The sequence below is a fragment of the Oreochromis niloticus genome, linkage group LG3, assembly GCF_001858045.2.
Source record: "Oreochromis niloticus isolate F11D_XX linkage group LG3, O_niloticus_UMD_NMBU, whole genome shotgun sequence".
In the NCBI taxonomy this organism is placed as follows: Eukaryota; Metazoa; Chordata; class Actinopteri; order Cichliformes; family Cichlidae; genus Oreochromis; species Oreochromis niloticus.
Window position 1 is genome coordinate 83,831,052 of NC_031967.2, and position 17,442 is coordinate 83,848,493.

General features: G+C 41.5%; 1 protein-coding gene across 1 annotated transcript in view; it reads left to right on the forward strand.

The window, feature by feature from the left end:
* The first annotated feature begins 363 nt into the window (after nt 1–363).
* LOC109199610 (muscle M-line assembly protein unc-89) overlaps nt 364–17,442 on the forward strand; it is a 28,961-nt gene continuing 11,882 nt past the window's right edge. The window contains exons 1-6 of the mRNA XM_025906084.1: nt 364–619; nt 3,106–3,450; nt 8,599–8,715; nt 8,827–9,168; nt 16,529–16,879; nt 17,010–17,351. Of these exons, the coding sequence (XP_025761869.1) occupies nt 592–619; nt 3,106–3,450; nt 8,599–8,715; nt 8,827–9,168; nt 16,529–16,879; nt 17,010–17,351 (1,525 nt within the window). The 5' untranslated portion in view covers nt 364–591. The remainder of the gene's footprint in view (nt 620–3,105; nt 3,451–8,598; nt 8,716–8,826; nt 9,169–16,528; nt 16,880–17,009; nt 17,352–17,442) is intronic.

Consider the following 17,442-nt stretch of genomic DNA (forward strand, 5'->3'; position numbering starts at 1 on the left):
CATTTCACACTCTTTCACAGTTAATAACATAATTTAATAATAGGCCCCGCCCCCGACTGTACCGCCACCTTTAGTAACCAGCAGCTGGGTGGTCCCATTAGTCACATACTCAAGTTATTGGAGAAATGAGAAACACAGTCACTACATTATGAACACGTATGAATTCAGTCATCTCCATTTTCTGAACACTTTTTTTACATTTAATGAAACAGTTCATGAACAACCCCTAACTTTTATAAAGTGTCCTGTATTTAAAGAACCAAGATTCATAAACGAACTTTTATTTAGAACATTTAAATACAAAACCGAGTGTTACATTCAAACCAGGACAGATTCAAAAATCAGAAAGTGAGTTGTCATTTGTCCCTCTGCTGTGGTCTCTCTGTTGTTAATGAAGACGTATTAATGACATCATCGATAAAGAGAATAAAACAGCAGCTTGGTGCTGAGAAACGCCCCCTGTCAGTGTTTCCTGTCCAGCAGGGAGGAGACTTTCTGCGCCTCCTTCAGCAGAGTAACGGATCTGAGAGCTGTCGGTGGTTCCTGTGTCGGTGGTCCGGTGAGGATCAGCTGTAACGGGACTGTTTAAAGATGCTGATGTTTCTGCTCCTCGTTTTCGGTAAGAAGGCCTCTCTGATCCTCTGAGCGCGCGCGCACGGACAGCTGTGAGCACGTGTTTAAACACCACCACAGTAACGTGTGTGACGTCATTTTGTGTGGTCAGCTGCTACTCGTACATAAACCCTCTCACTGTGCGGCCTTCATGGAGACTTTAAAAACTATAAGTGCAGTTACTACAGTTATGTCACAGAAGCCGCTGTCGTCATCATCATTGTTACTATTGTTATTACTGCAGATTAAATCTTTAAAAGCAAACTTTATGGTCCATTTGCCGCTGTGTCGCTCGTGCTGTATGTACTGACGTCACCCGTACTTCCCCACAGCCACGCCTTCTATTCTTCGGAGAGGATAATGCCTCAGTAAGCCTGTGGAAAACATCAGAGCTGTCTGCTGGAATTTGGGGATTGAACCGAGGCTTGTTCTGTTAGAAGCTACTTTATTGTTGTGATTTTAGCTCTGAGTTATATTAAACCTTCATCACAATGAATTTCAAGCGTATCTGGCCAAAGTGTTTTTATTTTGGGTAAATAAGTCTTCATTGAAAGTACAGAAGTAACTTTTAACCTGTAATTTTACGCAAATAAAAACTGTAAAATGACTTTTCCGAACACAAAAGTAAGAACCATGATTTTTCAAACTTATACAATTAATGAATGATTTAAAAATCTGACATACTCCTGATATCAGTTTTCTCTCAGATACATCAGACATACAGTTTTCTGTGACATTTGTTATGTGCAGTTATTTCATTAATCATCCATCATACATGTTGAAATATCAGCCAGTACATCAGTCACACACCTTTAATGTTGTAGCAGCAGCCTCTCTCTCTCTCTCAGCAGGTAAAACAATGTGACAGCACAGGCATGAGTCACGGTTTAAACAGAAAATAACAAAGAAATGCATTTTAAAGCAGAAGTATTCACATGTTTGTCAGCAGGTAGCAGCTCATCCTACACATCTGTTTCACTCTCAGCTGTTAATCTGAGGCAGCTTTTCCAGATGAAACACATCTGTTTGTGTTTTATATACAACTTGTGTGTCTCCCAGGAGCTGCTGTGCATGTTCATGTATAGTAAACTAAACTGATAACAGTCAGAGTTTAAACATGTGGAGTCACACAGACATGATATAAACTCATCAATCTAATAAATGACGATAGGCGATATATTCATGCAGGTGACTTTTTGATGGCAGAGCCATGTAATCATGCACGGACTGATTTGTGCATTTAGAATTTATACGTTTTGTTTGGAGGGAATATTTTACTTTCTTTTCTTCTTTGTTTCAGCATTAGCATAGCTACTTTTTGGATTATTCATTTATTTGAGATGGGCCAACTCGCACTTAACTTTTTTTTTTATGTCCCCAGAAGATACATTTTGATTTTTAGCTTTTTGTTTAATTTTGTATTTGTTGTTTGTTCAAGTGTGTAAGACAGATAAACAGTGGATTGGCCTGTAAACACAGTTATAGTAGAAAAAAGAAGCCAGTTTCTCTTTGTTTCTTTGATTTTCACACAAACATCACCCAACAGAATAGTCCCAAAGAAGGAAAGATTCAGTGAGTGGCAGCTCTGTGGGACAAATTGTCGTGTTGATACATACCAGAGAATGATACCTTTGATTCTGGATGGGTTCTCAATCTGTGGTACGCGTACCACTAGGCTCTCTCTTGTTGTAGGCGGGAAATGAACCACCATTACTTACACTCCCTGATTTTTTTAAGCGGAGCTCCTCCCACCTGTTTAAATTAGGCCATTACTCCTGTTTTGGTCTCATTTTGTGAATTACAACATTTTGGACATTTGAGTTTCTTTGGATTGTCCACGAAAAGCTCGCTTTAAGTTTGCAGTATAATGTGTCACATATAACCCTCCTGAATGATATCCAGCAAGTATGAAGTACAAACAGTATTTCTGTCACAAGTTATATGCAGCAATCACTTTTTGGCAGCTTGAAAATGGATGTTGTCAGTCGTTATTCTCAAAAACAAAGAAAGAGTCATGGGGAAACTGGCACAATCGGTTTTTATTGTTTTACCTACAAATTATTCAGACTTATAACCAGTATGAACAATGAGAGTAGATATACTAAACCTGTAGGTATTAATTATAACATCGTGCTGCTTGTGCTATACACTGCAAATAAACTTCAATCATCATAATTTGGTTACAAGAAAGCTTAAAGTTCCATGAATGCATAACTTTGCCTAATAACAAAGGTATAAATATGTTTTGTTGCACGTTATATCAGTTGCATGGAAGTAGCTGTCTGCGTCAGTATTCTAGGTGCTACAGCTTTAAGCAGCTGCACGCTCCCACTGACAGCAATCACTTGAACTGTGACCTCTGTGTGATGTAATTAGGCTGTGTAAATAAATGTGACTTTTAAAGTACAGGAGAGAGATCAATCATAAAAACATCGAAGTTCATAACCAATATCTACATTCACAGCACTCACCTCTTCATGTTTCTGTCCTCAGTTTCCCAGCATGCCTCAGGGCTGGAAGTAGAGCAGGGGGTTGAGTCTGTCCTGCTGCCCTGTCAGGTACCAGTTAATGTTTCCATGAGCTCCACAGCAGCAGTGTGGGACCAAGAGGAACTGACGAGGCCAATGGTTCACGGACGTGTGAAGAGTGGTGATGATCTTTCTCTTCAAAATGATCGTTACACCAACCGAACATCAATGAGAGCCGACGCTCTGCAGACTGGAGACCTCAGCCTTACTCTGAGGAACCCCACAGTCTCTGACAGTGGAACCTACACCTGCACCGCCCGCAAACAAGGACAAGAGCTGAGCCGGACTGAAGTACAGCTGAAGGTCACAGGTCAGTTCTGTTGATAGAGCTCACTCCAAGAGATAAAGATATTTACAGATATATAAACATATGTGTTCACACACAGTGTAAAAACAGTGGGTGATACACCCCATAAAGCCCTACCTCCTCCTTGTACTGTGTAAAAACCACATTTTTGTACCTCTTTTTAACCAAAGTCATGCTGGGACGTTGCTTCAGGTCTTCACTTAGGTCTGTTCCACCTGCTTCACTGCACACACACAGATGTGTTGCCTCCCTCACAATTTACACACAATTGTCATAACGAACCACTTCCTTTACCGAGTTGTGCAAATGACCAAATAATCTCTGCTTGTAAGCTGTGCAGTGTACATTAACTAATGCATATTTACCAATCTGCGGTAAAGAATAGAAAAGGCACAATCCATTAAACTGCAATAGTTTTCTGGATCATCCTTATGGCCCTTTTTTTGCAATATGAAGATTGATTAAAGTGAACATTTATAAGTATTGCCTCAAACCTCTGCACACTAATGCAAATACGGTAAAAGCAGTGAACAATAGAGGTTGTGGAGTGGTTTGTGCTCCAGAATGTGTACTCAGTATTGAAGTACTTCTTGAAACTTTGCTATGTATATGATTTATTTATTTTACCATCTATTATCACACCAAGAAAGCTGTTCTCAATACTGATGGGAATTCCAGCTCTTTTTAGAGAACCGTCTCTTTCAGCTCGGATCACTAAAAAGAGCCGGCTCTTTCGACTCCGGACCGGTTCTTCAGATAGTTTTGCTGCTTTAATTAATTTATTATCAACAACAATATAAAATTATGCACAAAAGGAATTACTAATGTAAAAAAACGACAGCTCTGAACACCACATCCAGAACACCTGGGTTTTGTTGAGAAGGTGAGAGATGTCATTATGGAGGCAATGAAACCATGGTCTCGTATGACGTTACATCTCTCTTCACTTGCATCCCAGTCACTAAAGCAAAGTAGTTTGTAAGAGATTACAGGATGACACCAACCTCAGCAACAGGACCACTCTCAGTATCGACCAAGTGTGTTTGCTTTTGGAACTGTGTCTTCATTCCACCTACTTCACATACAAGGGTCAGTTCTACAGGCAGAAACATGGGTGTGCCATGGGCTCCCCAGCTTACCCCATTGTGGCCAATTTGTACAAGGAAGGAGTGGCTTTGTTATCCTACCCTGGAACATCACCAAGCCATTGGTTCATGTATGTGAATGACACCTGAGTGAAAATCAAATCTCAGGATGTTCCGCAATCCACGGATCACATTAACTCAGCGGACCAACACATCAAATTAACCAGGGAGGATATGAAAAGTGGCAGGTTAGCCTTCTTAGACGGTGAGATTTCCATCAGGGGGACATTAAAAGCTGATGTGTACCTAAACTTACACATATGCATCAGTATTTAAGGTTTGACTCTCATCATCCACTGGAGCACAAACTGAGTGTCATGATCCAGCTGTGTGCACGCAGGAATTGGACCCAAAAGCAAACTCATTGGAAACAGGACTGAACTCAAAATGGCAGCTTGTATTGCTGAACAGAAAACTCTACAAAACCTGAACTAGGAATGATCTAACAAAACACACACAGGGCGAAACAGGAGAAAACATGAGGGAGATCGCAACACTGACACAGAGGGCCTGTCTCAATATGCAATATGCTTGTGCAAACCCCAGCAGCTGTCTGTTGTATTGAGTCTCCAGTAAAATAAAAATAAAAGCGTTCTAACATCTCACCTGCTTGTTTTTATTAAGGCATACGTGTACAATATTTTTATTAATAGAGGTTTCACTACTGAGGTTAAAAATGATATATAAGTCACTTAGATCACTTCTAAATGTTAATGTTTGGTTTATTTCAGTGTTTTATTTGTTCCTGAGTAAATCGGTTTGGCTGTGATTAAAGTTAAGCTTCATAACATGTTACTCACAGTTAAATTAAGAGGGGACGGCAGTAAAAACTCCGGACCTGTGACATCATCGGGTGACACATTGTACAAATCGTGAGTCCGTGCTCGCGTTCTCAGCAAGTCTGGACTCGCCGAGAACGCAAGTACTGCATATTTAAGAATTGAGAAAGGGCCAGAGAAACACAGGGCTTAAATACACTGGGAAATAACGAGGGGAATGAGACACAGAAGGGGAGCACAGCAGGGAGAAATCGGACATAACGAGACCCAAGGGAAGCGAAACTCAATACATTCATGTAGGACACAGACCTTCAAAGTAAAACAGCAAATGTAACATAGATGTGCACTTGACAAGGGGAGACAGAGCAACTAAGAAACAGAGACCAACAAAAAGGAGACACAGAGGGCAGCTACTAAATACTCCCAAACTAAGACACTAGAGTATATGATAAACTGGGAAAACAAAGAGAACTAAGATCATAATACAAAAACCCTGAGACACAAGTAACTCAAAGAGCTGGGTCACCGACCCAGGACCCTGACAAAGGACTGCAATGACTTTTTAAGATTTTTCCAAGATAAGATCAGTGCCTAAGAGGAAACTTAGCTCCCTCAGAAGATCTATCTATCTATCTATCGATCGATCTATCGACACCATTGGACCCTCTGTGGTCACGCTGATAAACTGTTCCCTGCTGTCTGGCTCTGTCCCCAGGTTCTTTAATATGGAGGTTATTCAACCTGGATCCTGCTCTCCTGAAAGTCACAAATGACCTTTCGTCCTTGTCCTATTGGACCTTAGCCTGGCCTTTGATACCGTTGATCATCACATATTAATCAACAGCTTAAATCATATGGTAGGGATATCTGGATCTATTCTGAATGGTTCACCTCATTTCTGGCAGATAGAACACTCTTAGTTTCGGTCCCACGAGGTTTGGTTCTAAACCCTTTATTGTTTTCATTATATAGTCTCCCTTTAGGCCATATCATTACCAGCTTCAAAATATTTCCTACCATCTGTATGCAGATGATATCCAATTATACATCTCTTTTAAACCCTGGGAATTAGACAAATTATCCACTCTATTGGACTGTCTTAAAGAGATTGATGGTTGGATGACAAATAATTTCTTGCAGATGAATGCAGACAAGACTGTTTGATTCTTGTTCCAGTGAGTATCAATGTCTGTGTCCTTTCTCATCCTGAAAGCAACTGCTTTTATTGAATCTTGGGATAATTTTTGATCAGTCTGTCTTTTGATGCTCATATCAAGTCTGTGACCCGCTCCTGCTTTTTTCATTTAGAAAACATTGCCAAACTCAGGACTATTGTCTCCAAAAGCAAACTGGAGATGTGTGTCCATGCCTTCATCTCCTCTCGTTTAGATTACTGTAACACACTCTTTTCTTGTCTGTCTAAGGCTTCCCTAAATCGCCTTCAAGCGGTCCAAATGCCACAGCAAGGCTTTTATCCCACAGTCATAAATTCTCCCGTATCACCCCCGTGTTAAAATCCTTGCAATGGCTTCCAGTTGGGTACTGATATTAGTTTGAAATCCTCACTTTTGCATTCATGTCCCTACAAGGTGAGGCCCCCACTTATATCATTGAGCTTCTTCAACCGTACTCTCCAAACCGATCCACTGGTGGTAGTCTTCGAACCACTCCATGGACCCGTTTGAAAATGAAGGGGAATAGCGCTTTTCAAACCCTGGCACCAATATTGTGGAACAGTTTACCTCCCCCGCTATGCTCGATCAACACTGTGGCTTCTTTTAACAAAAAGCTCAAAACACATCTGTTTAGACAGGCATTCAGGTAATATTCATGTTTAGCATGTTGGTTTTTTGGATATGCTATATATTTATACTGTTTTATTGTTTCGTTTTATATGCTTTTATATTCCCATGTGAAGCACTTTGAAATAGCTTGCTGTTTTAAAAAGTGTATATAAAAACATTTTACTTGCTTTTTACTATACTGTTAAGTGCCAGGAGGATTGCCAGGATTTATACATCGGGGAAACCAAACAACCACTGGCCAAGAGAATCGCACAACACAGAAGAGCTAATTGTCAGACAAGGACTCTGCAGTCTATTTACACCTACAGGCCAGTGGACACTCTTTCAAAGATGAGGATGTACACATGACGGACAGGGAGGAACGCTGGTTTGAGCGCGGAGTCAAGGAGGCCATTTATGTTAAAAGGGAAAGACTATGTCTGAATCGAGGAGGGGGCCTAAGGGTACATCTTTCACCATCTTACAATGCTGTGATTGCAGCCATTCCCCAACTCTCTGTGAATGGTACTCATGGCCATTGATCAGTGTTCTTTGATCAGTGGTTGTTGATCAGTGGTCATGACATGACATGCATCTTAATGATCAAGTAACTGATCATCATCAGAAACTCTAATAAGTTATCAGTCACAGTCATATTTTCCACCACCTTATAAGTTTTTATCCACATACACGGCTGCTCCCCCTCCACCTTTGTTCCTTTCTATTTACCATGTTAACTTCATATCCCTCCAGTTCAAAGTCCAGTCCATTCTCTGCATTGATCCATGTTTCAGAAATGGCAATAATTCCGAATGGTTTTGTCCCTGAGTTAAATATCCCTTTATATTATTGGCATACAGACTTCTGCTATAAAAGGGATTATTTTAATAGCAGAAGTCTCTATACTATTAAAGTCTGTATGCCATAAATTGATGGATGGATGTTTTCCATGTTTAAACTGTACATCAGTGACGTATCAGCAGTTGTTGCTTATGTTGTAGCAGAAATTATTTTCTGGGTCCAGAACATTATGGTCTGTGTATTGAAATTTTTTGAGCCAAGTAATGATCACATCCAGGTGCACTGCTCCAAATGGGCCACTCTGTTCTCCAGGCCAGCCTGATCCCTCTCGGCGTTCTGGATGTGGCGTATCTTAACTTGACAGTGCGTTCTTCGCAGCCATGCGGAGAGACAGTCTTGTAGCGTTACCCTGGAGACCCACTACCTAGTTTGACACTGATGCACTGCTTCCAAAGTATTTCCAGGGTCAATAATTTAAACCAAGCCATGTTAACCGAGGTTTGTGATAAATAAACTTACTGACTGTGGTCCAAAATCAAAACTCCGTAAACAGAAAACATACAAAAAGACAGTCCAACAGAGGATGGTGAGCAGTGCGTACAACAGAGAACTCAAACAACCTCTCCCATGTTTGTATTACAGAAGCTCCTCCAGTCTGGCCCAAAGTCCTCTCAGGTGTCCTGGGTACTCTTCTTCTCCTGACTCTTCTCTGTGGTCTCTGTGTGTATTTTGAACATAAAAGGATGAAGCAGAGTGAAGGTATATATCTGTGTGTGTGTGTGTGTGTGTGTGTGTGTGTGTGCGTGTTTCCACAGAGAAGATCAAACTCATTGATGTCTGTCTGTCTTGTGTTTTGCTTTTTTCTCTCAGTTCCTCAAAGAGAGTTTGTGGAGGTGACACAGGGGGTGAAGTCTGTCCTGCTGCCCTTTAAAACTACACCTGACCTTTCTGAGGACGTCACAGTGGAGTGGACTCTCACTCAACCCAAACTCATGACAGTCCACGTGTATGAGAGTGGAAACAATCAGCCACATAAACAAGACCAGGGCTACAGAGGTCGCACAGAGATGAAGGAAGATCCACTGAGAACTGGAGACTTCAGTCTGACCCTGAAAGACTTCTACCTCACTGACAGTGGAGTCTACACCTGCACCGTCTACAACAAGGATGGGAACGTGCTGCTACAGAAATCAGTGACTCTCGCTGTCAGAGGTGAGTGTAACAGCTGGTTGTCCACAGAAAAACTGAAAACAGGAGTGAAGAGCTGCTAGTTACACAGCAGAGGAGATGATGGAGGATCACACTCACTGACGTCTGTCTGTCTGTCTGTAAACGCTTAAAAGAAGTGTTACCAACAGTTGGACCTTTGGTTCTTGAGCTGGTAAACCATAGTCTGATGTCAGGTGTAGTCCCTAAAGATTTTAAACATGCAGAAGTCAAACCCCCAATTAAAAAACCTGCTCTTGATCTACCTGCTCTAAACTACCTTTTCTTTCCAAAATTCTTGAAAAGGTAGTTTACAGCCAATTAATGACCTTCCTGGGAAAGTAAAGTTTTAGAGGTTTTCCAATCTGCTTTTAAACCCTTTCATAGCACTGAATCACCCCTTTTAAAAGTTTTTAATGACATATTTTTAGCTGCTGATGCTGGGAACTGTGTTGTTCATGTACTTTTAGATTTGACAGCTGCTTTTGATACAGTGGATCATGACATTTTACTTATTTGTTTGGAGCACTGGGTGGGCATTAGGGGCATGGTACTGGAGTGGTTCAGGTCCTACTCGGCAGGGTGAACTTTCTGTGTCAGTCTCTGTGACCATGTCTCTGCTACGCTCTTGTGTGGTGTCCCACAGGGCTCAGGTCTAGGCCCCCTCCTCTTCTCTTTATATCTGCTTCCTCTTGGTTCTGTACTGAGAAAGCACAGCATTGCATTCCACTTTTATGCTGATAACTGTCAGATCTATATCCCTCTAAAGAAAAAAGGCACATACTCCACACAGCTATTACTTCAGTGTCTAGATGACATTAAGTCTTGGATGTCTCTTAACTTTTTAAAATTCAATGATAAAAAGACAGAGCTGATGGTTTTTGGTAGCCCCACTCAGACCCCCAATGTATATTTAGATACCTTGGCCCAGTATGTTAAGCCAACTGTCACAAACCTGGGGGTCAAAGTGGACTGTGATCTGAAGTTTAATAATCAAATTAAGGCAGTGGTAAAAGCTAGCTTCTGTCACCTCAGGCAGCTGGCAAAAATAAAGCCAATTCTTTTACAGCAGCACTTTGAGACAGTGATCCACATCTTTGTTAGCACTCGGCTGGATTACTGTAATGCACTTTATACTGGGGTCAGCACACAGTGTTGGGGAGTAACGGAATACATGTACCGTCGTTACGTATTCCGTTACAGTTACCATTTAAAAAGGTGGTATTTAGAATACAGTTACTTTGTTGAAATAAATGGATTACACGGCGGTATTTTCCTGTTTCATATTGTGGCGGGTCAGGACTGTTTGGGTTTTGTTCAACAGCTATGTTCTGTTGTTCCAGGCGGCAGCGTTACGGTTGCCATGGTTACAGGGCGACGCTCTCTCTCTCTCTGCGACTGTGTGTTTCCTGGGTGAGAGAGTTATGGGCTCAAAATGTGGTCATAAATATTTTGTACTTGTAAATCAGTTTTGTACTTGTAAATCAGGATTTGTATGTCTAAAAAAAGATTTGTGTGTGTGTAAAAAAGATTTGTGTTTTGTTTAAAAAAGCCTGCAAGTTACAAGTACGAATTTTGACCCTATTTTTCTTCCTTTCATGTGATCGGTCAATGTCATGTTAATCACAAATGTAACAATCCAATCACAGAACAGATGGGTTTGGCTGTCGGAGGGGTGCTTTTTTGAACTGTATTGTCCTTGAAGGGTAATACAGTTTGAAGCTGGATCTCTATATAAATATCCGATAGCAGCTAGGTCCCCTAACTTTCAGCAGCTGTTGAAAGGATAAAGTTGTGCTATGTCAGTAGTTAGAAATACCATTATTACTTTAGGATTAGTTTAACACAAAGTCAGGGCTGACCTGGGACCATTGCTGTGAGTCACAGTGTGCAGCATAAAAGTCCTTTCACATCGGACGCAGGCATTGACTGTAGAAAAGATGGACAACGCGACACCACCTCCTACCATTGTGGCAGGGAGAGCTCAGTAGGTAAAGTGGTTGCCCCTGAACTGCTACCCTGAGGTACCCTTGCAAATTTAGAGAAAGAGTCTGCGCAGTAGTGACTTGAGGTGGAGCGACTGTGTAACGCTCCCACCCACACACCCACTGGACGTGACTGCTAACACGCCCCTCTACACTTTTTACTTAGCCCGGTGACTCAAGTTTTTTGCTGGTTTACCGCGACTGATGACTCGTTTAATTAAGGTAAATACAACCATGTCCCTGTTATAAAAAACGACACACAGCTTATCATCTTATAGTTCTAAAATCACTCACAGGGAAATCTTCAGCACTCCTCTGTAGACCCGCCCCAGGAGATGATAAACCCAGCATTTCATGAACACTGTGATGGAGACCTTTGGCTTGTGTAATGTTATAAATACTCGGATACTCCCCAGAGGCTCAAGACTTTTACATAAAGATATTATATTCAGTCCTGTAGAAAGTTATATATTTAAAAATATATGATCCTCTCTGGTTACTCTGGTATGAATAACTCTGCATCACTTTATGGTAAATAACACACTATCTGCAAAAAACTGTGAAAGAACTCCAGATGACAAGTTTGTAGTTCAACATACAAGTGACGACCTTTGACCTTCATCAGGTTTTATTTAATTGTGTCAGAGAAAATCTCATATGCTCTTCATGCAGCTGAGTACATCAAGTGTTTAAAACGGAAGCTGTGCAGGTCTGAGATCAGCAGCTTTATGAAACACCAAACTAAGGTCCTGTTAATACTGATGTATAGTGACACAGTTACATGAGTGATTAATCCTTTTGTTTTTTTGTCTTTAACTTTATCAATAAAACAGCTGCAGCTTTCACTACAGCACGTGTGGTACTTTAACCTTTGTACTGTTTTCATCAGTTCATTTTGCAGTTAACATGTGAACATGTTGGATGATCTGTCTGCTGTCACTGGGTGGTGCTGAGGTCTGAATCTGAGGGCAGCTCCTGTAATCACAAAGAGAACAGAACCATCAAACTCAGATATAAATTGAAATAAAGCTGATTCTTCTGTCCTCACACACTCAGGATCTGAAGTTCTTCTCTTGCTTTTTTTTAGTATTACAGTACACTACAGTACTTTAATCCATAGTTCCTGATTAATGAGGAGTTACTGAAGTACAAGCTTTTAAAAAAAGTGTTACTGTCTTTACAGATGTGGCAAGAGACTGAAAACATGTTGCTGTTTGCACATATTTAATATTCAGCTCTGCACAGGAGCTGCAGCAGGGTGCAGCCTGTTGTTTTAAAAGTATAATACTTGTAATAAAAGTACAGTAACAGTAATTAGTGAGTGAGCAGCCCGGGGCTTTTCTCTTGATTTCTTTAGTCAGGGTAAATTCATTCACCTGCATGGGTTAGCTAAACAAATCCTGACAGCCGAGTGCTCATTTCAGGTAGCTAGGTCTCAGGAGCGAGCTAAGGACGGTAGTTGCGGATTAGCTTACAAACACGTTTAACTTACCGAAAAAGTGCAGCAGGGCCTCGGGTCCTTCTGTCGGGTAGTCCAGTTTTCTGAAGAACACCTCAGGCTGTCAGGTTAAAACACTCCGTCGTGTTTTTGTAAAGTAAACGCCCTCCTCTCAGAGCCTACGCTCTATCTGCTATTCCCGAACAGAGATACACAAGTTTCTCCGTGACTGCAGCTGCCAGTCAAAGCTGTTATGATGACGTTTCACCCCAATTTAACATCACCGCGGTAGGAATTAGAATCAAACTTATGGGAAAGGAGACCCCTTGGACATCAATCAGTGTGATGAGAACTATTAATAACAAAAGAAAGAATCTTTGGAAAAAAATTATCTGAGGAGAATGATAGGTTTGTAGCATAAACCTATTCGCTGGAACGTTCAGGACAATTTGCTACACAGCAAAAACAAGACACAAGTAGGCAAAGTTCTTTGTAGTACTCATGCATGAGGGAGGCCTGCCCGGAGCCAAGTGTCGTTCCACCCACTTGACCTCCGTCAGACTCTCAGCCAGGTTCCCCATAGCACTCCTTTTATTGCGGTTACATGAATATGCATAGGTTCATTAACATATGACATCTTATATAGGTATGCATGTGAACAAAGAATACCTTGTGTGTGTGTGTGTGTGTGTGTGTGTGTATCTGTGTGGGGGGGTCAAACCGTGACCCCAGGAAGACTCCCCAGAGCCGTCCATCTAAACAAAAGGCACTTAGCCTAAAACAGATATAGATACGTTTATCCTACCATAAAACAATAAGACAAGGTACGACCTCTCCCATGCTCCTAAAATGTGGGTGTGAAAGTCAGAGAGCTCTGGAATGCACACAAAGCTTGCAGACTATTAAGGATCAAACCTCTACCAATCTACACCTAATTATAAAACTCTAAGAATATATAAGTAGATATTTCTAAGCATAAATGACAATCACAATACAAATCTAACAGAGAAAAAATTTATTTTAGTCTGACCCCAGTCCCATCCGCTAACATGGAGGAGGCGGGGTTTATGACCTATACTGCAGCCAGACATCAGGGGGCGATAGAGAGGTTTTGGCTTCATTTTTGGGGTGCTGTCGCGTCGTCCATGTGTTCTACAGTCAATGGACGCAGGATGTGCCGCTAATGCTAACTAAAAGCAAAGGATCCAGAATTTGTTGCGCTGGCTGCTGGGCTCTGTGGGTTTTTGCAGCAGCTCTACCTGTACTAGATGCACCTGCTCCTTGTCGTTTCTATCTCGGACTTTATTTCCTCTACAAGAGTTTCTGGTTTTTTTGTTGTTGTTTTTTTTTTTGCTAGTTCTTCAAATGTTCAATAAAAACATGTATGCTAATTCATAACGTAGAAAGCTTTGTAATGAAGACTGTCATTTCCAAAGCACTGCCCCCCAACCCCCCACCCCGCGGTCCGCAGTGCTGCTGAAAAGGCTGTGGAAGTCCCTGTATTAAGCACATAGACCTGTGACACAAAAATCCCCAATCTTGGACGACCACAGACTATTTTCCTTCGTGGTGATGAAGGAAAACGCTGGGTTGGCAAAATGCAAAATGCTGCAGCTCCTCTTTTAACTGGAACTCGAAAGTTTGAGCATTTTTACCTTATTTTAGCTCCACTTCACTGGCTGCCCATTTCTTTTAGGATTCTTTTATTTGCTTTTAAAGCTCTCCATGGCCTAGCCGCATCTTATCTCTCTGAGCTAGTGATGTTCGATTCATGAACAAATCGTTCAGTGCTCGAGAATCACTTTACTGACTCGTGAATCATGACTCACAAGCGCAACTGACTCACTGACTCATCTCTGTTGCTGTTAGCAAACTAATTCCATTAGTAGAAATATATCTAGCTTATAATTAAAATTGTGGGGAAAAAAACAACAGCCAGTTTATTAACAAAAACATTCCTGCTCTGAAGTGGAAGAAAAAACCCTCAGTAGAAGCTCACATCAAGACAATAGCTCCTCGGTTCACAGTAGCATCGCTCAGCTAGCATGCTAACAGCACATTTGAGGTACTCACCCCTCTCTTGCTGTGCTGAATCATAGCATAAGCGAATCACTCAGGACTCACGAACCCCTCCCTCCTGGCTCACAGCTCAAACGAGTTGAACGAATCACTGACTCACTCACTCACTCACTCACCCCCTCCCTCCCTCCTGGCTCACAGCTTCTTCTTCTTGGTTGGCAACCAATGTTAAAGCACTTTACCGCCCCCTGGCTCACAGCTCAGTGGACATTTAGATGAGAAAATATATACACAAAATATATGACACATTTAAGGAAAATACCAAAATAAAAATAAATAAATGATCCCTTTAAAAATTTTTTGCTCTTTTTTGCTCTAAAGAAAATAGTTGTTTTCTTTTACAATAATTCATCTTAGCAGTAGGATTTACATTAAAAGAGAAACAAATTAAGTTTGAGTGAAAATATACATTTTTGCACTCTCTGGTGAACTGACTCAGTGACTCAAATGACTCAAGAAACCCGATTCACTTTGGTGAGTGACTCATTAAAACTCGATTCAGTAAAAAGAATCGAATTTACCATCACTCCTCTGAGCTGCTACAGCCTTATGCACCCACCCGCTCTCTCAGGTCAGCTGATCACTGCTCCTGAATGTACCCAGGACTGTGCGTAAACTTAGAGAAGATCGTTCTTTTGCTGTAGCAGCTCCAAAACTGTGAAACAATCTTCCTTTAGAGATTAGACAGGCCTCCTCATCACTAGTAGGGATGGGTACCGGTATCCTGTTCTGACATAAACAGTAGTAACCAGACCGAAAAGCAGCGCACATTTCGGTGCTTTATTTCGGTGCTTTATTTCGGTGCTTTTTTTTTCCTGAGTGTGATACACTTCAGATTCTAGCCAATCATTTTACGTTTCCAAGGATAGTAGGCGGGCCCAGGTACGTACGTTCTTTTAGAACCGCGTTCAAGTGAGCCGTCATTTGTGAGCCGCGATCAAGTCAGCCGCTTCTTATCCGCTACATTAATTTTCTAGCGCTTTTACACCAGTCTTTACGGAAGCGTCTTTTGTCCTTACTTCCCAATCGAAAGCATAAATCCGAGCACAAGTACACTTGTGCACGCACTCACACATGCATGCGAGCGGACTCAGACATGCACGCACGTGCACAAATTGCTTTGGGACAGCCTAAAGCGGGACAGTCTGGTTGATGTCAAAAAATTCATTAAAAATCATTCTTGATAGTTGATGTCCAACTTTCCACAGATTTCTCCTCTGGGACACCTACTGTACATCTGTTCCAAGTTCGATCCAGATTGACTGTAATATTCCTCAGAAACTGCAGGAAACGTCTATTATATGCATTACAGTCAATACAATAGAATTATGTCAATTTCAAAAATTCATTAAAAATCATCCTGAGTAGTTGATGTCCAACGTTTGATAGATTTCTCCTGTGGGACAGCTACTGTACCTGTGGGCCAATTTTGATCCAGATTGACTGTAATATTCCTCAGAAACTGCAGGAAACTTGCACCGGCACCATTTCAAAAGTACCGGTTTGGCACCGGTATCGGATAAAACCTAAACGATACCCATCCCTACTCACTACCTGTTTTTAAGTCACTCCTGAAAACCCACCTCTTCACCCTGGCCTTTGACACTACGTGACATGTTGGTTTTTATTTTTTAGTTTCATTTTAGTTGTTTCAATTGATTCTATGTGGTTTTATCTTGTTTTCTTTTTTTAATATAGCGCTGTTTTAATTTTTATGTATTGTGTGTTTTATTTACTTTTGCTGTTTTCTGTTATTCTATTGTTTTTAACTTATTTTATGTTCAGCACTTTGGTCCTGTGCTGGGTATTTTAAAGTGCTTTATAAATAAAGTAGGATTGGACTGTGTTTCGCTTTTTCTCTCAGTTCCTCCTCCAGAGTGGGTGGAGGTGTTGGTAGTGATCGAAGGAGAGGAGTCTGCCCTGCTGCCCTTTAAGACCACACCTGACCTTCCTGAGGACGTCACAGTGGAGTGGACTCTCACTGAACCCAAACACATGAAGGTCCACGTGTATGAGAGTGGAAACAACCAGCCAGATAAACAAGACCAGGATTACAGAGGTCGCACAGAGATGGATGAAGATCCACTGAACACTAAAGACCTCAGTCTGACCCTGAAAGATCTCCACCTAACTGACAGTGGAGTCTACACCTGCACCGTCTACAACAAGGGTGGACACATGCTGATACAGAAATCAGTGACTCTCAATGTCACAGGTAACAGCTGTTTTTCTACAGTAACTGAAAACAAGAATGAAGAGCTGCTGTTTACACAGCAGAGGACATGATGGAGAATCACACTCCCTGATGTCTGTCTGTAAACTTCGTGTTTTGCTTTTTCTCTCAGTTCCTCAGACAAAGATGTTGGAGGTAACACAGGGTGAAAGGTCTGTCCTGCTGCCCTTTAAGACTACACCTGACCTTCCTCAAGACGTCAGAGTGGAGTGGGCTCTCACTCAACCCAAACCCATGAAGGTTCACATGTATGAGAGTGGAAACAATCAGCCAGATAAACAAGACCAGGATTACAGAGGTCGCACAGAGATGAACGAAGATCGAGTGAAAAATAAAGACCTCAGTCTGACCCTGAAAAACCTCCGCTTTACTGACCGTGGAGTCTACACCTGCACCGTCTACAACAAGGATGGCCACATGCTGCTACACAAGTCACTGATACTCAGTGTCAGAGGTGAGTGTAACAGCTGTTTGTCCACAGTCTGAATCGCAGATGTGTAAACCTGTGTGTCCAGCTGTTTGTGCAGCCTCACACATAAATGCAC